Source organism: Pseudorasbora parva, chromosome 14 (genome assembly GCF_024679245.1).
Source record: "Pseudorasbora parva isolate DD20220531a chromosome 14, ASM2467924v1, whole genome shotgun sequence".
Taxonomy (NCBI): Eukaryota; Metazoa; Chordata; class Actinopteri; order Cypriniformes; family Gobionidae; genus Pseudorasbora; species Pseudorasbora parva.
Window position 1 is genome coordinate 1,030,984 of NC_090185.1, and position 22,852 is coordinate 1,053,835.

The 22,852-nt window shown below is 43.1% G+C and overlaps 2 protein-coding genes across 4 annotated transcripts; one reads left to right on the forward strand and one right to left on the reverse strand.

The window, feature by feature from the left end:
* Nucleotides 1–1,063: 1,063 nt before the first annotated feature.
* Nucleotides 1,064–14,275, reverse strand: bysl (bystin-like). Its single transcript, XM_067415133.1, has 7 exons — nucleotides 13,873–14,275; nucleotides 13,061–13,202; nucleotides 12,737–12,875; nucleotides 9,407–9,540; nucleotides 5,690–5,850; nucleotides 1,723–1,825; nucleotides 1,064–1,631 (listed from the first exon to the last, which is right to left on the reverse strand). The coding sequence occupies exons 1-7, from the start codon at nucleotides 14,132–14,134 to the stop codon at nucleotides 1,280–1,282; spliced, it is 1,293 nt and encodes a 430-aa protein (XP_067271234.1). The 5' UTR covers nucleotides 14,135–14,275; the 3' UTR covers nucleotides 1,064–1,279.
* A 143-nt stretch (nucleotides 14,276–14,418) lies between these two features.
* On the forward strand, nucleotides 14,419–19,909 carry med20 (mediator complex subunit 20). Of its 3 annotated transcripts, XM_067415135.1 has the most exons (5): nucleotides 14,419–14,590; nucleotides 15,319–15,464; nucleotides 17,198–17,451; nucleotides 19,135–19,367; nucleotides 19,407–19,907. In XM_067415135.1, the coding sequence occupies exons 1-4, from the start codon at nucleotides 14,577–14,579 to the stop codon at nucleotides 19,357–19,359; spliced, it is 639 nt and encodes a 212-aa protein (XP_067271236.1). In that variant the 5' UTR covers nucleotides 14,419–14,576; the 3' UTR covers nucleotides 19,360–19,367; nucleotides 19,407–19,907. The 3 variants fall into 3 exon arrangements, with proteins under 3 accessions (XP_067271236.1, XP_067271235.1, XP_067271237.1); XM_067415134.1 differs by having other exon boundaries at nucleotides 14,425–14,590; nucleotides 19,135–19,904; XM_067415136.1 differs by lacking the exon at nucleotides 14,419–14,590 and having other exon boundaries at nucleotides 15,367–15,505; nucleotides 19,135–19,909.
* Nucleotides 19,910–22,852: the final 2,943 nt, after the last annotated feature.

Here is a 22,852-nt window from a genome sequence, read left to right on the forward strand (position 1 = left end):
TCAGAATGATTAAAATCAGAGATTCATGAATCTAATCAAAATGATTAAAATCAGTGAATCATGAATCTAATCAGAATGATTTGAATCAGTGAATCATGAATCTAATCAGAATGATTTGAATCTGTAAATAATGAATCTAATCAGAATGATTCAAATCAGTGAATCATGAATCTAATCAGAATGATTCAAATCAGAGAATCATGAATCTAATCAAAATGGTTCAAATTAGTAAGTCATGAATCTGATCATAATGATTTGAATCAGCGAATCATGAATCTAATCAGAATGATTTGAATCAGTGAATCATGAATCTAATCAGAATGATTTGAATCTGTAAATAATGAATCTAATCAGAATGATTCAAATCAGGGAATCATGAATCAAATCAGAATGATTAAAATCAGTAAATCGTGAATCTGATCATAATGATTTGAATCAGCGAATCATGAATCTAATCAGAATGATTCAAATCAGTGGATCATGAATCTAATCAGAATGATTCAAATCAGTGGATCATGAATCTAATCATAATGATTCAAATCAGTAAATCATGAATCTAATCATAATGATTTGAATCAGGGAATCATGAACCTAATCAGAATGATTCAAATCAGGGAATCATGAATCTAATCAGAATGATTCAAATCAGGGAATCATGAATCTAATCAAAATTATTCAAATCAGTAAATCATGAATCTAATCAGAGTGATTTGAATCAGTGAATCATGAATCTAATCAGAATGATTCGAATCAGTGAATCGTTAATCTGATCAGAATGATTCGAATCAGTGAATCGTTAATCTGATCAGAATGATTCGAATCAGTGAATCGTTAATCTGATCAGAATGATTCGAATCAGTGGTCTGCTTCACACTACAGTAACGTTAATAATCACATCCATCAACATGATTTCCTGTCCCGATTCTCACACACATGGCCCAAGATTACGCCGTCAAGCTACGCCTCTGTTTTGAATAGGCGACGTCTTGCGGATGGAAAACGTACATAGTGCACCTTTAAGTGACTTCCGTGTTGGGAGTGTGTGAATAAATCCAAACAGGTCTGGGGTTTACACTTTTATTAAGTTCTGACCAGGTTTAGTCCAAAAACATGAACATCGCATCACTGCAAAAGTGTGAGATATATCGCGGGCCGTGTGTGCTGATGCCGCGGCGTCTCAGTCGAGGTGTGTGTGCTGATGCCGTGGCGTCTCAGTCGAGGTGTGTGTGCTGATGCCGTGGCGTCTCAGTCGAGGTGTGTGTGCTGATGCCGTGGCGTCTCAGTCGAGGCTCATGGCGGGCGCGGCGTCCTCCAGGTCTCGTGGCGCAGCGTTCTGCAGCTCGCGCCGGATCTCAGCCGTAATGGCGCCGTGGCTCTGCACCTTCAGCAGCTCCTTTAGCTCCTCCTTCTGCTCCGAGCTCAGGTCGGCCCGGTAGCGCTGCACTAGCGTTAGCAGGCTCTGGTGCCACAGCACCGGCAGGGTCCGGCGGTCCGCGCGGAACGACAGGAAGTGGCCCACCAGCGCGTCCAGCACGCGGAAGGGCAGCGCGTACTTCTTATCCAGCAGCAGCCGCAGGAAGATACTGTTGGCTCCGTTATACTCCATCTCAGCCAGCTTCAGCATCGCAGCGCTGCAGAACACACACACACACGATGAGAGAGTATTATGAGTGTGTGTGTGTGTGTAAAAGAGAGTGTGAGTGTGTGAGTGTTTCAGCTCACCTGGAGTGCAGCACTGGGATGGAGCAGCGTGTGAGGATGCTGCCGATGATAATGGCTTCTCTCAGCGTACATGTGCCCGATTCACACAGCGGCAGCAGAATCCCTACACACACACACACACACACACACAGTTAATTAATCACAGAAGACAACTGCGTTCCGTGTAAATATGCTCTACATCACTCACATATGCCACCAAATTTCCCGCTTGGTGACTAAAAGCATCAGTGGACACACACTGCGTTACTTTACTAAAGCTCGAGGTTAAGGCCCGTTTCACACACACTCCGTCTGCAGTGTGTGTGCGGTGTGTGTTGCGTGTGCGGTGCACGATCCGCAGGCCCTGTTGTGCTTTCTCATATGCTGAGCCGCTGTGTATACCGCAGCATTCATTCATTATTTTTTATTTATTACACGGCTCTGTGAAATACTTGACTCTGATTGGTCAATCGCGCATTCCAGCGGTGTGTTATTCCCAGATAACACACACCGCTCATCTGGGTACTGCGAGTTATCTCGACCGGATCTACTTCTGTGCTTAACGCTGGCGCCATCTTGTGGCTTAAACAGCCGTGGGTTACAATGGAAGACTTCAAGGCGGGTTTCCTTTATAACGTTTTAAATATGGATATTTTTCTGACACAAACGCATCGATTGGAATCAGAAGGCTCTATTAACCCATCGGAGTCGTGTGGAGCGCGTTATTTGACGGACAGCTGCATTTAATGGACTTCAGAAACAGCTCCAACTACTGCTGGGATTAACGTTAGCCTGGACTTTTTAAATATAACTCTGATTGTACAGGGAGTGCAGAATTATTAGGCAAATGAGTATTTTGACCACATCATCCTCGTTATGCATGTTGTCTTACTCCAAGCTGTATAGGCTGGAAAGCCTACTACCAATTAAGCATATTAGGTGATGTGCATCTCTGTAATGAGAAGGGGTGTGGTCTAATGACATCAACACCCTATATCAGGTGTGCATAATTATTAGGCAACTTCCTTTCCTTTGGCAAAATGGGTCAAAAGAAGGACTTGACAGGCTCAGAAAAGTCAAAAATAGTGAGATATATTGCAGAGGGATGCAGCAGTCTTAAAATAGCCAAGCTTCTGAAGCGTGATCATCGAACAATCAAGCGTTTCATTCAAAATAGTCAACAGGGAGAAGCGTGTGGAAAAACCAAGGCGCAAAATAACTGCCCGTGAACTGAGAAAAGTCAAGCGTGCAGCTGCCAAGATGCCACTTGCCACCAGTTTGGCCATATTTCAGAGCTGCAACATCACTGGAGTGCCCAAAAGCACAAGGTGTGCAATACTCAGAGACATGGCCAAGGTAAGAAAGGCAGAAAGTCGACCACCACTGAACAAGACACACAAGCTGAAACGTCAAGACTGGGCCAAGAAATATCTCAAGACTGATTTTTCTAAGGTTTTATGGACTGATGAAATGAGAGTGAGTCTTGATGGGCCAGATGGATGGGCCCGTGGCTGGATTGGTAAAGGGCAGAGAGCTCCAGTCCGACTCAGACGCCAGCAAGGTGGAGGTGGAGTACTGGTTTGGGCTGGTATCATCAAAGATGAGCTTGTGGGGCCTTTTCGGGTTGAGGATGGAGTCAAGCTCAACTCCCAGTCCTACTGCCAAGCTTTGCGTAAGAGCTAATAAAATATTACATTTTGAGACAATATTTTGTGTCTAATAATTATTTATTTGAGACTAGTAGCCGTGTAATAAGCGGGATAATGTCCACCCAGCCGGTTGTTATCTCAGAATAAACCCCTTCAGAGAGACGCTCCGCTTCGCCTCGGGGTCCTGATCACTCTGAAGGGGTTTATTCTGCGATAACATCCGGCTGGGTGGACATTAGCCCTTACATAACATCCTAAAGTTGTTCCTGAACATGGCTCATCAGAATCGCAATTCTCTTGTTTACTCTTCATAGTCAGGTTAACGGATACTACATTTAAACAACATTTATTCAATTCATTAATTCAGATTTGTATAGCCTAGTGCTTTAGGTTTGCTCACACAAGAGGCAAAACATTTAAACATAAGTTACAGCCAAAATCACAAACATTTTAAATGAGAAACTTACAAAAGGCTATTCAAAAACAGCGGACTCTCGTCTTCTCTGTCGTTTTAAATGAAATCCCGCAGGTCATAAAGAACGGTTTTCCACCTCCACGAAGGACGAGTGCTCCATTACGGCCCTGTTTAAGGTGTCGTTTCCTTGCTTAACTTGAGGAAAAAGCCACGTGTTGACTTTAAACAGGAGTATATTTTAAAGTATATGCATCTGTGGTGAAATGACTAGATTTCCGCGTCAGTACAGGTTTATTTTAATGTGAACAATGTAGGGCTGTCCCCGACTAAGGATTTAGACAATCGAATCAGAATTGTCGAATCTCTCTATGGTCGACCGATAGTCGAATCATCTGTGTGTGTGAATGGGTTGGGAGGGTCATGACACTTGTCAGCAGAAGGGTAAAACTATTTTTATTTTCCTTTACACACTGCACACAGCAACAACTTTTAATAAAGCGACCAAAACTGCCTGCCAACTGACAGACGAGCTGACAATGGCTTTCTTATTTAGGTTTAAATAGCCTAAAAGGTAATGTGGTGGATAAACATTAATAAACCGTTTCTCATAACATGTTAAAGCCGCGATCGAAATACAGAACATCACACAAATATATAAAAGAACATTTTGATAAATAAACCTAAAAAAATACCTGCCTAGAGAGGAAAAGAACACTTTGAGTGCATTTATGTGCACGTTCTTCAGCCGATTGAGCCTATAGACGTACGCAAAGCTCAGCCCCGCGCCTCAGGATCTCACACCGACACCTGACGCGCACATTATACACACGCGAGCTCCATTTGGAATTGACTGACAGATGAGCTGCACGAAAGCGCTCTGTGGTGCGGCAGGATTTTAAACAGCTTCCTGAGTGGCCGCGGACAGGCGCTGAATGCTGCCGCCGGTGTGTGTACACTCATTGAACGTGTTCTAATTTTAAAGGCGCGGTGCGAAGCTCGGCACCCTTAAAGGGGTCGCACACCGATGCTCAGCTCAGCGCCGCAACACGTCTTTAAAATATTGAGCACCCCATATTGCCAAAATGGTATGATCCTCGTTTCATAACACCCGCGAAGATTCGACCGTGAGATCGGTGGGCGAATCCGGCTCCGCATATTGATGCATCGAATCTTCGACTATTCGGGGTCACCCCTAGTGATGTTCTGTCGCTTTAATGCAGCGCAGCAAAAAATAGACTCGGTGTGAAACGATCGGCGTACTGCTGTACACACACCGCTCCTGAACACACCGACGGACCGCATCCGCATGCAGTGTGAAGCTGTAATCCGTTAACATGGGCACGGGAGAAATACACACCACACACACACAGCAGACGGAGTGTGTGTGAAACGGGCGTAAGCCATGTCCGGATAAATAATGGATAATAATGTTTAAAAACTGTAAATTCTGTCATCCTTTCCTCTCCCTCATGCTGTCCAAACCTGTGTGAGTTTCTGCTGAACACAAAAGAAGATATTTAGAAGAGTGTGTGTGCCCCAGCAGAGAGCCAGCACTAGTCTCTCTCCTCTACTCTGGCAGTCAGTGGCTCTGCTGGGTCTCCTGAACTGCCCCTTTAAGGGCTAAAGTCCCACCAGGCGAGCGATATATGAACACACCCCTCTCAAATAAAGTAAGCGCAATAAACTAAACCCTTAAAGTGTGTTTGGATGTCGGGAGCATGTCAAAACGAGACACATGCTTACATACTTCTGTTCAGTTTCCACTCCACACACTTCATTTGTGTAGTTTGGGTTACCTCAGATGAATGTTATTTAATTGAATCTGTAGAGTAGTTTGAGTGAGTAATGAGTGTTTGAGTGCGCAGCGCCCTCTAGTGTTCAGAGACTGTGGCCATCTCCTCTCAGACCCTGGGCATGAACTGACCCTTAAACCAGGCTCCGGGTTTGAAGAGCGCCTTCTTCAGCGCGCTGTACAGGTGGAAGTTCAGACGCTTGTACTCCGCGATGTCGTCGCGCACTCGAGGCAACAGCACCAGATTGAGGAACCGCTGAGCCATGCGCTCCTTCAGGTTAGACGAGAAGATCCTGCACAACACACACACACACACACATCAGATACACAACTCAGAACACACACACACATCACATACACAACTCAGAACACACACACACACACACATCAGATACACAACTCAGAACACACACACACACACACATCACATACACAACTCAGAACACACACACACATCACATACACAACTCAGAACACACACATCAGATGCACAAATCAGATACACAACTCAGAACACACACATCAGATGCACAAATCAGATACACAACTCAGAACACACACACACACACACACATCAGATACACAACTCAGAACACACACACATCAGATGCACAAAGTAGTGTTGTCAAAAATATCGATATTTCGATATATATCGATACTGGAATATCTGAAACGATACGATTCTCAGTTTTTACAGTATGGATACCAGCTGCGCTCTCCTCTCCGACCGAAAGCGAGCTGACACACACACCGGCATATTCTCACTCAGCCCGGTTAACCTCTGAGCACGGCGAACGCGCGTTCTGCTGGACTCTTTCCTCATGACAGTGTGTTAGTGTGTGTGTGTGTGTGTGATCGGTCTGAATTTCGCGCGGGATTGCACATAAATTAATTCTACTAATCCCCGCAGATTTCGTAATCACATCTGAAGCACACACACATAGCCTACCGTAATAAAGCCGCCTCTGACATGATACAAGTGCAAACATTTGCTTCTTTTTCCAGCTTATTATTGGTCAAATACACTCAAAGAATTATCAGTGCACATCTGGAAGAGTATTAATGTAAACACAGTCGCAAACAGTTCAGGAAGAACGAGTAACAGGAACAGTGTTTAGGATCCGTGCGTCTGTTAGTCTTAAAGGGACCGCAGTCATTTGCTATTCAAACTACAAAAAGACAAACGATCAACTGCTCTTGACTGATCAACTTGTGTAACTTTAATAGTTTCATCTGTACGCTATTGAATTTTTTACAAAGAACATTATCCAATGTTGTTTTAAATGTAATTACTATGCATTTGTTTAATTCAGTTTCTTATCTGAATGTTAGACCTACCTGAAGAAATAAAGCAGTCTGTTTAATTTGTATCTTCTATTCTATTGCATTTATTTGTGCTATTGTTTGTAATCTGTTTATTTGTTCTTATTTTATTACTGTTTACTCGTCTTTTTTTATTCAATTTACCATTGGAAATCAAGCTCTTGTGCTGTGTGTAAGCTATTGCAACACAATTACCCCATTGTAAAAAATACATTGAGATAGCAAAAATTTGTGAGATAATTTTAATAGTAATTGATCAATTGATCAATAATTGTTCAAATCAAAATGATGGCCAACCCTAAGGAGCATGCTGGCCACATGAATTATTAGTAAAAAATAACAATGAATAATAACAAGTTCTGTTGTCATATTAAGCATCTTATCTTATTTTTTTATTTTTTTACTGTGGTATCGATTTAGTATCGATATATCGATATTTTAGTCTGATATCGTATCGAAGTCATAATTTTGGTATCGTGACAACACTACTCAGAACACACACACACACACACACACACACACACACACACACACACACACACACACACATCAGATACACAACTCAGAACACACAAACACACACACACACACACAATAGATACACAACTCAGAACACACACACACCAGATACACAACTCAGAACACACACACACAACTCAGAACACACACACACCAGATACACAACTCAGAACACACACACACACACACACACACATCACATACACAACTCAGAACACACACACACACACACACACACACAACTCAGAACACACACACACACACATCAGATACACAACTCAGAACACACACACACCAGATACACAACTCAGAACACACACACACACACACACACAACTCAGAACACACACACACCAGATACACAACTCAGAACACACACACACACACACACACACACACACATCACATACACAACTCAGAACACACACACACACACACACACACACAACTCAGAACACACACACACACCAGATACACAACTCAGAACACACACACACACACACACACACACACATCACATACACAACTCAGAACACACACACACACACACACACAACTCAGAACACACACACACCAGATACACAACTCAGAACACACACACACACACACACACACACACACACATCACATACACAACTCAGAACACACACACACACACACACACAACTCAGAACACACACACACACACACACACACACACACACATCACATACACAACTCAGAACACACACACACACACACACACACATCACATACACAACTCAGAACACACACACACACACACACAACTCAGAACACACACACACCAGATACACAACTCAGAACACACACACACACACACACACACACACACACATCACATACACAACTCAGAACACACACACACACACACACACACACACACACAACTCAGAACACACACACACACACACACACACATCACATACACAACTCAGAACACACACACACACACACACACACACACACAACTCAGAACACACACACACACCAGATACACAACTCAGAACACACACACACACACATCACATACACAACTCAGAACACACACACACACGCACACACCAGATACACAACTCAGAACACACACACACACACGCACACATCAGATACACAACTCAGAACACACACACACACACGCACACATCAGATACACAACTCAGAACACACACACATCAGATGCACAACTCAGAACACACACACATCAGATGCACAACTCAGAACACACACACACACACACACACACAACTCAGAACACACACACACACCAGATACACAACTCAGAACACACACACACACATCAGATACACAAACACACATCAGATGCACAACTCAGAACACACACACACACACACACACACACACACACACACACACACACAACTCAGAACACACACACACACACACACACACACATACACAACTCAGAACACACACACACACACACACACACACACATCAGATACACAACTCAGAACACACACACACCAGATACACAACTCAGAACACACACACACACACACACATCAGATACACAACTCAGAACACACACACACCAGATACACAACTCAGAACACACACACACACATCACATACACAACTCAGAACACACACACACATCACATACACAACTCAGAACACACACACATCAGATGCACAACTCAGAACACACACACACACACACACACACATCAGATACACAAACACACATCAGATACACAACTCAGAACACACACACACACATCAGATACACAAACACACATCAGATGCACAACTCAGAACACACACACACACACACACACATCAGATACACAAACACACATCAGATGCACACACACCCACACACACACACTGCTGTATTTCCGTGTGATGTGACCTCTGACCTGGTGGCCTGGTACATGGCGGCGGCGGTCCAGCTCACACACATCAGACACACACACACACCCACACACACACACTGCTGTATTTCCGTGTGATGTGACCTCTGACCTGGTGGCCTGGTACATGGCGGCGGCGGTCCAGCTCTCCGGCTCCGTGAGGTACAGCACCTGCTCCCAGTTGGAGAGAGCCGGAATGATCTTAAAGGCTTTGGGGAGTTTCCCGCTGCGGTATTTGGCCAGAACCTGCGGAGTGAGAGTGTGAGACGCTGCCGGAGTCACCAAAACACTCATTATCCCACATTTACACCGCAGGTCTCCAGGCAGGGCGCCCATTCGCTGACTCTATCCGGTGTGATGACCACCATGCCGGAAAAGGAAGTAAAACGGATGCAGACGAATGATCATACATGCTTCGCTTCCCACACGTCTCCATCTTTAACCTGTTAACGGTCGCCCCCATTTAGAAAATATACATGAAAACTCACTATCCAAACTTAAAGGTCCCGTTGTTCGCGATTCCATCTTTCAAACTTTAGTTAGTGTGTAATGTTGCTGTTAGAGCATAAATAATACCTGTACAATTATAAAGCTCAAAGTTCAATGCTAAGCGCGATATTTTATTTAACAGAAGTTCCCTTTCAAAGCCTACAGCGAGCGGCCGGTTTGGACGACACCGCTGCACTTCCTGCTGTGATGACGTCACTAGAACCGTTTGTTGGCTCCGCCCACAAGAACACGCAACATAGGGGGCGTGGTCTCGCTGCTCTCCCGCGTGGAGAAGAGTTACCGTTATGGTAAGAGGCGGGACCTTTCCGGGCAAAGTGTGCTAAGCTGCTGTCCAATCACAACACGGGAAGCGCTGGCCCAATCAGAACTCGTTACGTGTTTCTGAAGGAGGGACTTCAGAGAACAAGGAAATCATCAGGCCGTTTGTAGGACAGAGGAAACAGCGCTGTACAGATAAGACAACGGTGTGATAAATACTGTGTTTTACACGCGACACATGAACTCATGTTATATTGCACACTGTAAACATAATCAAAGCTTCGACAACACACGAAGAACGGGACCTTTAAATGGCTGCCATTCAAGAATGCTCTGGAATATAGACATAAGAAGACCGTCGGCAGAGTATTGCTCAAATCACTTCAAAAACATAAAGTATAAAAAAGTTATGGAAGTTTAAATTTACTGTAAATCAAATATACTGTGCTAGATATTTAATATTTAATATAAAATATATGTTACAAAATAATTTGTACTCTAAAATGACTATCAAATCAAAGCCATATGTCTAAACAATTTGTGTTCCATATTTGAAGCTGATATCACAAAAATTGAAGTTCCCACGAGGTTTTGTTCAGGCGCAGTACCACACAGAGCCACCGGGTGTCATTGAAACTCCACTGATTTTTTTAATGCAATTTCCTGTGTCAAATGTATATATTTTTGTGCAAATATCTCAAAACAGGTTTCAGATATAGAACCGTGAGACTCAGACCTTTCTGATGATATGTGTTTTGTCAAGATTAGAAAAGGTTTTTATTATAAAGTAGCTAAATAAATATGAAATGCGACAACGCCACTTGGGGAGGAGCCCGCTGGAATCATTTAGAGCAGCGTTTCTATGGTAACGCAAGGTCCGATTTCAAAACGGTTTGCACAGGAATAATCTTGAGTTCGTAAGCTTTCGAATGATATATAGTTTGTCATCATTAGATCAGGATAAATATTAGAGGTCGACCGATAGTGGATTTTACCGATACCGATAGCTAGGTCGGACCTCGCCTGCCGATAACCGATTAATCGACCGATCGTTTTTAAAAAGATACTAGATTAAAATATAATAATAATACATAAAATAACAGGTAAAAAACGGTAAAAAAAACAGTGCTGAACTTTATTACAAGAAATTAAAAAAGTACTGAACCATGAAAATTTGTTAAATTTCATATGTAAATATTAAAATATTAAAATGAGTTCTAACAGAAAAAAAATTCTACAGTAAATAACTAAAACATTAAAAAATTACACATAATGTTTCTTTAGCTTTAACCTAGAAACGTGTGTAAATGTCAGGTAACAGACTGCTAATCCCCTTTGTTAACAATGATGTATTTATTTAGCTTACATGAACTAAACGCATTGTGTAATGCACATTTTACAGCATGGATTAATATTCGAGCAATACAAATCTACCTTCATCATTCATGTTAGTTCATAGTGCATAAAAAAGGTTAACAGATAAAACTAACAATGAATAATACGTCTACAGCATTTATTAACCTTACTTAATGTTACAAATTGAATATTATTGTATTATATTAAGGGTTATCATTTCATATAAATCCAAACAGTTCGCTTTTTTAGAACACAACGGTTTTATTATCAAAATAACAACATATGTGTTGACGTCTAATGTGTTTATATTTCTGTCGGATGCATGATACAGTTTCTCACATCAAAATAGTTTCTCAGTTACATCGTTTTAAATGCGTGTGGTAACCGGTGCTGCTAATATTAGCGTCCTGTCAGCCTTGACGACAAAGTACATATACTGCTGTTCTTCCCCTGCTAAAGCATCCAGTCAACAAACCAATGACTTTATAATGATTTGGCAACATGTGCTGAAGTGTTCTGTATTCATACCGTTTCTCTGCTGGTGTTTTAAACGCGCATCAGATGTGTCAGCGCTCTGTTCAGCGTGTGCTGTGAAGCGCGGAGCCTCCCGTGTTAATGTAAACAGTGATAGTTTTTTATTTGTCCTCTAGAGGCCGCTCTCGCGCTGTATAACACCAGCAGACCCTTCTCAGAGCTCTCATAGACTACTGTGTAATGACAGCAGCCTTCTCAGCCGCTCCCGCAACGGACGCAAACCGCAAAAACTATCGGTATTGATTTTTGCCGATAACCGATTGTTCCTCCAATCAGCTATCGGTGCTGATTAATCGGCAAATCCGATGAATCGTCGACCTCTCGATAACACTGCCATCTAGAGGTCGGGTGTTATACAGTCTGTGGTTTAATTCGAACACAAAGCCACGAATCTTGGATGTAAATAAATAAATATATAAATATTGAGAAGTGTTTTTGAGAAGCGATACAGTATCACCAAATAAAATATCGCGATACTCACTGGTATTGATATTTTCTTACACCCCTAGATGGTATCATGTTATTACAATTCCGCTCCCGTCCCGATCGTGTGAGTAATACTGATTTTATTTCCCATCCCGCGGGACTCCCGAAGGTCAGCCTGCAGCTGACGTCATTCACCGCCGTCTCTCTCTCAGTGACGTAACACCGTGTCCTAACTACACCCGTTAAAAGACGTCTTTTCCACGTTAATTAGAGCTTTTGTCCTAACCAGCGAGAGGGAAATTGGGTAACCCTTGAGCCATGCAGTGAAAATGAGGCTAAAGGTCAAAGGTTGCCTGACCTTGCCGACGCCCCTGTAGACCTCCACCACTCTGGGGTCCAGCTGAGGAACGCCTCGCCCCGACACCTCCGACATCACCGTACCGACCTCAGTCTGCTTCTCCGTGATCTTCTCCATGATGATGTCGGCTAGCGTGCGTCTGTATCACACACACACACACACACACACACGTTTGTTTTTGTGACAAATGGGGACTCTCCATAGGCGTAATGGTTTTTATACTGTACAAACCGTATTTTCTATCCCCTTACACTGCCCCTAAACCTACCCATCACACACACACACACACACACACACACACACACACACACACACTGGTCTCACCTGAGCGGAGGGTTCTTGTTCATGAACATCTCAATGGCCTTCTCGTCCTCCGGATCCACCTCCACCTCTCCGGCCGTCTGCTCCGCGGCCTCACCCAGAGCCGGCCATTCTTCATCAGAGTCTCCATCGAGCGCACTCGGACCTGAAACACCGGAGGCGTTACGGTTAGATCACTGGGTTACAATTATATGCTTTAATGTAAAGTAGGTTATGTTTATGTTAAGCTGGCACGATCATAGATTTATATAGATGCCTCGTTAGTGCCTGCGCGCATCGGCCGAATGAGGCATCTATAAATATATCTATCTATGATCGCGCCGGTTTTTGACCACACCACACCATAAAAATACTGTTGTCATTTTCCCCATTCACATCATTATATGACCGACACACAGCAACGGCTGAGTTAAAAATCTTCATGTGTGTTCTCCTGAAGAAACACACACACACCTACATGATGCCCTGGGGGTCAGCAGATCAACATCACAGGCTCATTTATGGCTGAACTATCCCTTTAGAGATGTCGGTTCGAGTCCCGCACGGAGTGGGTCGAGTAGGACCAGTTACATATTCTTTGGTGTAAAGTGTCTTATACAATGTTGATCATGTTTGACTGATAAAGCACCACTAATACAGTGGAATGAGTTCAGTAACTGTCTAATGTCTCCTTGTCTTTAAGAGGCGTCTTTGATAGAGGGCCCGCCTCCAACGCAGGTTCGAATCCCGCTGGGAACGGTTTACAAACGCACAACTAACAACATGAGATTCATTCAATAACGGTCTGTATGATATGGTCAGGTAAGTTTACGCACCTAGCTGAGTAGCTGGAGGTCTTTTGGTTTCTGCGGTGAGTCCTAGCTCAGTCTGCAGCTCGTCCTGCTGTATCCGGGCCTGTTGTAGGATCTTTCGGGACAGTTTCTCGTCCACATACTCCTGCTCCTCCTCGTGAGTCCGGCTTCGGTTCTTCACGCGGCCGCTGCTCCGGATCGAGTCTCCCTGGAGGATCTGATCAGCCAGAGACACGCCGACGCCGCTGCGCTCCGGCCCGCTTCGGCTCCTCTTCACCTTCGGCATAATGATTTATATGATGATGAATTAATATTAGTAGTAGTAGTAGTATTATCAACCCCGTTTTCAACTCATGACACCGCGCGACGAACACATGTGTGACTGAAGCAAATGGCGCAGTGTGTGTGTATTGCTGATCTGAGATCAGATTAACGGAGCGAGCGCTGATCACGTGCTCTCGTAAAAACTGATCTCAGACCGGCGTTCGTCACTCTGTTTACTTCCGAGCGGTGTCGCGATCAAACGACGTCACGGCGCATTTCATAATAATATTAATAATAATAGATTTTATTTATAACGCACTTGCGACCGTTTTATTAAGTTTTATAGATAATTACGGATATTTGTGTGCATTCCGATTAAAATGTCCCCTTTTAAACTGATTTTGTGTTAGTCACGAAAGCCGGATTGATCCGGAAGTAAACACGGGACAGTGCGCGGCAAAGAAATGGGTGTAACGTGGTGAGAATAACACTTTTGTTTTCATAATTTTGTATAATAAATGTTGTTTTTACGTGTCGTTTTGAGTGCTTATAAAACTTGTGTTGTGCTGACTGAACTGAGAGGCCTCGGGAATAAAACTAAAGATCTTAAATCGTTTTAGTATACAGAAACTTGTGTTTAAATTAAAGGTGCAGTGTGTAATATTTTTGGAGGTATCTGTCTGAAATGTAATATAAGGGTGCTTTTACATCTCTGGTCCGAAGGGCAAACAATTATACATTGTTGCATTTTTCAGCTTTTTTGGTTACTTATCACACCACACTGATTGCTTTGGTCCGAACCAGTTGAAACGAACCACAACGCAGTCACATGACACCATCCTAATCACTCGTTGGCCATGGCGTATTTCCTAAACTGCCTTTCGATTGGTCTATATTTGCGTGTGGGAAAATTCCAACAGAAGAGGAAAAGCCAGCAAACTACACACCGATGGATGACTGCGGGCTGGTTTTGTCCCTGTATAGTATACTACATTGTGTGTATTTACCAGAGTATGCAAACAATACATTTCTATAATGAAGATGCGACGTGAAAACAACGTTCTAATGCACTGCAAACGGCAGTATGTTTTTACCACAGAATGAGCCGTTTAGTACACACACCGCAGGTCCCCTTAAAGTGAAGACGCCATTTTGTGCAGCCATGTTTCTACTGTAACATCTAGTGTGTGTGTGTGTGTGTGTCAGTGTGTGTCAGGTGCCGGTGTCCGAGGGCAAGAGTGTCCAGCAGACGGTGGATGCGCTGCACAAGAAGCTGGAGCAACTTGGAGCCGTTAAACAGGGAAACTTTTGGGTGGACTGCGAGACGTACCACGCCACCGGAAACGCCACCGGTAACCGCGGCACACTGTTACCATGGAAACTATGATCAGAGGTGGACAAAGTACACAAATTCATTACTTGAGTAAAAGTACTTCTGGTCAAATATAACTCCGTTACAAGTGTAAAAACAGATTTTTACGTAAGTAAAAGTACAGAAGAATCGAATGTAAAGAGTTTTATCTCTGAACACAGATTAGCTTATAACGCTTGTCTATGGGGCACAGAATAAGTGAAATTAAATCGCTAGTTAATACCACTAACAAGACTCAAGATAGCCTCACACTAACACGGCAGCATAATGAGGGTCCCTACACGCAAACCGCAGCACTGAGAACTTTATAAGAGGACAAACAGTTTAATAAGAAGATGCTTTATAAAGACAGAACATTACACGTTTACAGACGGCAGCCATTTTGGAAAACAATCTCGACGAGTCGATCTACGAACGCTGTGCTAAGAGAGCTGGCCGATAGAAATTAAGGTTGTGAAATCTAATAACATGGACATTTTTATTTATATTTATTTATTTTCTCTGTCACGTTCAGTGCTTTCTTCCGGAAACAACAGCCCATATGAGACTCAGTCACAGTTCATCACTTAGCACAGCGCTCGTGGCTCGACTCGTCGAGACTGAGTTCCAAAATGGCTGCCGTCGGTAAACGCGTAATGTACTGTCTTTATAAAGTATCTTCTTATTAAACTGTTTGTACACTTACAAAGTTCTCAGTGCTTTGGTCTGCATGTAGGGACCCTCATTATGCTGCCGTGTTAGTGTGAGGATATTTTGAGCCTTGTTAGTGGTATTAACTAGCGGTTTAATTTCACTACCCTGTGCCTCATAGACTAGTGCTATAAGCTAATCTGTTTTAGAGATAAAACTCTTTACATTCGATTTTCATGAAAACGCATCCCAGAGAACGATCTACTCGCTGACCATCTGTTAATCACCCCGAGGGGCATTTCTTACCGGAGTTGTCCTTTAAGTATCAAAATGTCCTTCTTTATGTCGCTGCATTATTGTATTATAGTTGTATAAATGCACATTATGCCATCATGGTTTAAGCCAGTCAGTGACGCTCCATCTGACACACTAGCAGACGACTAACTTAAACTCATTTAAATACTTGTAGAAAAGTTACAAAGCTGCTGTCACTTTAAGGCCGAATGCACGGATCCAATACACTGATACACATCTGATATTCTCACACTGTTCACCTTCACTGAAGACAGAATCAACTTTGTTTATGGGAATCCTCCACTAAATGAGCATTTGGACATCCGTCTTCTTCCATTTTGCTCTAAACTATAAATCAGTGTTTAATAAATGCTGTGAAATCATTGAACTTCACGAGACTCTACAAGAGTGATTCCTGAAAGGCTTTCTGCAAAAACCCAAACACCTTTTAAAGAAGAAAAAAATCATCACTGACTTTCAAAGCTGCGACAGAAACGACTTTCCACTTCGAGGACCTTGATAGAAATGTAGTGGAGTAAAGAGGACGATATTTGTCTTTCAGATGGAGTGAAGTTAAAGTCAGAAGATTACAGAAAAAATAATACTCCAGTAAAGCACAGAGACTCAAACAGTGAACTTCAGTACAGGACTCGAGTAGATGAGCTGAGGGACTGTCCAGATCTGACCACGCTGTATATCAGCATGTCAAACCTCTCTCTCTCTCTCTCTCTCTCTCTCTCTCTCTCTCTCTCTCTCTCTCTCTCTCTCTCTCTCTCTCTCTCTCTCTAGGTCAGCCGTCTAAGCTTCTGTACGTCATGCACAATTCAGAGACACCGCTGAGCTGCATGGCTCTGTTTGAGGGCGGACCGGGCCTCAGCGCCGACGCTAACTTCGACGTCCTGATGGTGAAGCTCAAGAGTCACTTCCAGAACGCCAAAGGCCATAAAGTGGAGAGTCGCGGAGCCCGTTATCGCTACTGCGACTTCCTGGTGAAGATCGGCACTGTCGCCATGAGCTCCAGCGCCAGAGGCATTTCCGTCGAGGTGGGGATGAATGCGCTCAAGTGTACGACACATGCTAGCTTAATTACGAACAAATCACGATTCATCAGCAACTCGTACGAAAGTTACGCAAAACGTAGGAACAAAAAAACCCCGCAAGATTCACTTATCTAAGTGTGCGTACGCATTAATTTGCATGCGGAATCTGCATGTTAACTTCTTTACAAACAAATCGTGATTTATCGGCAACTCTCGTACGAACATTTATTACAAATTTAATGAAAAAAAAGTAGGAACTAAAAACAACTTTCAAAAAAAACTTTGATTTTCTAAGTGCAAGCACGAATTTGTGCATGAAATGTACGTGGAAACTTTTTCATGAACAAATCACGATTTATCGGCAACTCTCGTACGAACATTTATTCTAAATTTACGAGAAACGTAGAAACAACAAAAACAAACGTACGCCAAAATCACTTTCATTCCCTAACTGTGCGACGCACAAAATTGAGTGTAAATCTGCATGCTATCTTTTTAACAAATAAATCATGATTCATAAATAACTTTTGTACGAACATTTATTCTAAATTTGCGAGAAATGTAGAATCTACTGAAAACAAATGTGCGCCGAAATCACTTTCATTCACTGTATGCAACCACAAATTTGCATGAGAAATCTGCATGCCAGCTTGTTACGAACAAATCACGATTCATCAGCAACTCGTACGAACATTTATCAGAAAGTTCCTTTAAACGTAGGAACAACAAAAAAATCTGCATGTTAACTTCTTTACGAACAAATCGTGAATTATCGGCAACTCTCGTACGTAACATTTATTACAAATTTACGAAAAAAGCAGGAACGACTGAAAACAAACGTATGCTAAAATCCCTTTCATTCCCTAAGTGTGCAACACACGAAATTGAGTGTGAAATGTGCACGCTAACTTTTTTTACGAACAAATGGTGATTCATAAATAACTTTCATGCTAACATTAATTCTAAATTTATGAAGAAAAAAAACTTAGGAACAACTAAAAAAACATCATTATACACACATTTGTGCGCCACACAAATTTGTTCATAAAAATGTGCATGTTAACTTTTTACGAACTTATCATGATTAATAAATAACAAATTTACGTAAAAACATGAGAAACTGAAAACAAACGTACGCCAAAATCACTTTTGTTCCCTAAGTGTGCGCCACTAGAAGTCGAGTGTAAAGTCTGCATGCTAACTCTTTTACCAATAAATCATGATTCATAAATTACTTTCGTACGAACATTTATTCTAAATTTGCGAGAAACGTAGAATCAACTGAAAACAAACGTACGCCAAAATCCCTTTCATTTACTGTATGCAACCACAAATTTGCATGATAAATCTGCATGTTAACTTTTCACCAGCACGTCATGATTCACAAATTAATTTTGTACAAACATTTATTCTAAATTTATGAAAAAGTACCATCTGTAAAAAAATATATTTATAAACTGAATAAAAATGATTTGAAACAGTCGGACTGGCCTCAGACTAAATTGAATAGAGTTATTAAATCATATACGGTGAGAAAAGTCTCGCTAAAGCTCGAGCTGTGAACCGTTTACGGTAGTATATCGGTGTGGACTGGCTTTTAATGAATGTGTGTGTTGTGCGTCAGAAGCCCTATCGTATCTCTGGTTGGATGCTAACAGCGCTGTGTGTGTGTGTGTGTGTATGTAGGTGGAGTACTGCGCGTGTGTGATCCCCGGAGACTGCTGGAACCTCATGAAGGAGTTCATGCAGAGCTTCCTGGGCTCGAACGCTCCGGAGCTGCCTTCGCTCTTCAGCAGCAGACCCGAGGGCCTGAGCGCTCCTGTGGACTGCATGGACACCATGAGCCAATACCTGGAGCTCTTCAGCAGAGTCCGCAAGCAGCAGGTGCTGCCGGGCAGCGGGGTGCGCTGAGACCACACACACACACACACACACTTCAGCTGAGACCCACAACATATACACACACACTTCAGCTGAGACCCACAACACACACACACACAAACTTCAGCTGAGAGACACACACACACACACTTCAGCGGAGAGACACACACACACACACACACTTCAGCTGAGAGACAGACACACACACACACACTTTAGCTGAGACCCACAACACACACACACTTCAGCTGAGACACACACACGCTTCAGCTGAGACACACACACATACACACACTTCAGCTGAGACACACACACACACACACTTCAGCTGAGACACACACACACACTTCAGCTGAGACACACACACACACACACACACACACACACACACACACGCTTCAGCTGAGACACACACACATACACACACTTCAGCTGAGACACACACACACACTTCAGCTGAGACACACACACACACACACGCTTCAGCTGAGACACACACACATACACACACTTCAGCTGAGACACACACACACACTTCAGCTGAGACACACACACACACACGCTTCAGCTGAGACACACACACACACACGCTTCAGCTGAGACACATACCCACTTCAGCTGAGACACACACACACACACACACACACACTTCAGCTGAGACACACACACACACACGCTTCAGCTGAGACACACACACACACACGCTTCAGCTGAGACACACACACACCACACACACACACACTTCAGCTGAGACACACACACACACACGCTTCAGCTGAGACACACACACACACACACACACACTTCAGCTGAGACACACACACACACACGCTTCAGCTGAGACACACACACACACACACACACACACTTCAGCTGAGACACACACACACACACGCTTCAGCTGAGACACACACACACACTTCAGCTGAGACACACACACACACACGCTTCAGCTGAGACACACACACATACACACACTTCAGCTGAGACACATACCCACTTCAGCTGAGACACACACACACACACACACACTTCAGCTGAGACACACACACACACACGCTTCAGCTGAGACACACACACACACACACACACACACACTTCAGCTGAGACACACACACACACACGCTTCAGCTGAGACACACACACACACACACACACACACACACTTCAGCTGAGACACACACACACACACACGCTTCAGCTGAGACACACACACACACACACGCTTCAGCTGAGACACACACACATACACACACTTCAGCTGAGACACACACACACACACGCTTCAGCTGAGACACACACACATACACACACTTCAGCTGAGACACATACCCACTTCAGCTGAGACACACACACACACACACACACACACTTCAGCTGAGACACACACACACACACGCTTCAGCTGAGACACACACACACACACACACACACACTTCAGCTGAGACACACACACACACACGCTTCAGCTGAGACACACACACACACACACACACACACACTTCAGCTGAGACACACACACACACACACGCTTCAGCTGAGACACACACACATACACACACTTCAGCTGAGACACATACCCACTTCAGCTGAGACACACACACACACACACACACACACACTTCAGCTGAGACCCATGACACACTAGAGAACTGTATAAGTGACGAGAACATTTCTCCTTTCTGTTGTGTTTGTGTTATTTTGCTTATTTTCTGTGTAAATTAGAATTTGTAAAATAAACGGTTTATTTTGAATCTTGGATGTTTTTATTAAGGGGCGGGTCTAAAGCCGTTTCCGGCATTCTGCCGAATTCACAGTTCAAGAGTCGATCGCATGATAAACACACACAAAGGTTCAAAACACGAGTAATTCTGCCAAACACACTCCTTCAGGATTCACACAAGGCTCGGAAAGGGGTTTTTCTTCGGCCCTGTGTGACATCATCAAGGGCGGAACTCCTTATATGGGCACCCGGATGAGCAAACTCACACACACACACACATCAACGAGCTTGGTTTGGGTTAAGGGAGACAGCGGCGGAGCTGGCGTTGTGTTTTTAGACACAAGATAAACAATGTCAGTAAAGAAGTGTGTGTGTGTGTGTGTGTGTGTGTGTGTGTGTATGTGTGTGTGTGTGTGTGTGTGTCTTTAGCTCCGCCCACTGCACGCCTCCACAGACTCAGCTGTTTTCAGAAAGAATCGGTTCAGTGTATCTGTCTCTTTTATAAATATGATAAACTAAAGACTCTTGTGGGATATGAAGGAGCAACACGACTCTATAGATACTCCAGATTAACATGAGAGAGTGTGTGTGTGTGTGTGTGTGTGTGTTATGAGCCTTTAAAATCAATGCTGAGGTAGAATCATAAACTATTGTTTTCAGTATTTCAGATCAAAAGTCAGTCATAAAATTGATTTGCCACTAAACACGAGAGCAAACACACAAAATGAGCAAATTAACAAAACAACACACATTATAGCAGGGTTTCCACAAGTCTTAGACTGGAGCAGAAAGTCTTTAGTTCAATATCATGGCATTAGAGGTGGACGGAAGCGTTCATAAAACGGTAATTTACTGTATAATGCAGAACGTCTCGTCTGAATAAACCAACAGCCGGTCCGACTCTTAAAGGGCCAGTTCTCCATTAATGAGGATCCTGGGATCATTTCCTCGCCCTAATGTCGCCCAAACCCGTCAGACTTTCCTTCCTCATATAAAGCCACGGAGTCTCTTCAGAACATCTGGAATAATCCGCTCCATCCGTACGGATACGTTTCTCTTTATAAACATGTCAGTGGAAGTTGCTTAGCCTGTCAATGGAGGACAGAAATCTGTCCATTTCATTACAAATATCTTCATTTGTGTTCCGAAGATCAACGAGAGTCACATTTAATCATTAAATCAGAGGCCAGAACAATTAATAAACCCGATTTCATACACTCTACATTAAACCATGCGCTGCAGAAACCCTGTGTACAGACGAGCTGTAAATCACCCGTGATGTTTGACACTTTCATGACAGTTTGCCTTGTAATAAAAGGCATTGTGCTTAAACTTTGTGGTTTGATAAACTATTCCATTGATTAAGAGATTCAGTCGCTTAAAGGCGGAACACCCCTTAGTTCTGGGGCAGATTTCGTTCAAAATGATGATTTCGCTTGAAGAACGTCAGCTCTGATGTTTGAAAAAGAGCCGCACATTTGCATTTAACAAATGCAGAACAGACGAGGGCGCAGATTATTGGCTAGTGAACAGCCATTTATATGAATATGCATGAGCAGAACACACTGAGGAGGAATTCCAGCCTTCCAGAGCTTGAAATAGCATGATTTAACTTTACAATATTTCATTTATAACAGAACATTTGCTTTGCATTAAAGAATGTTCCCATATGATTCACATTGTGTTGTTTATTTTAGGAGATCAAGCTTGAAAATTCTAAATTAATGACCAAATAACACAATATTCGACATATCTGAGACTAAATGTCTCAACACATACACAACATACTCACGGGTATAT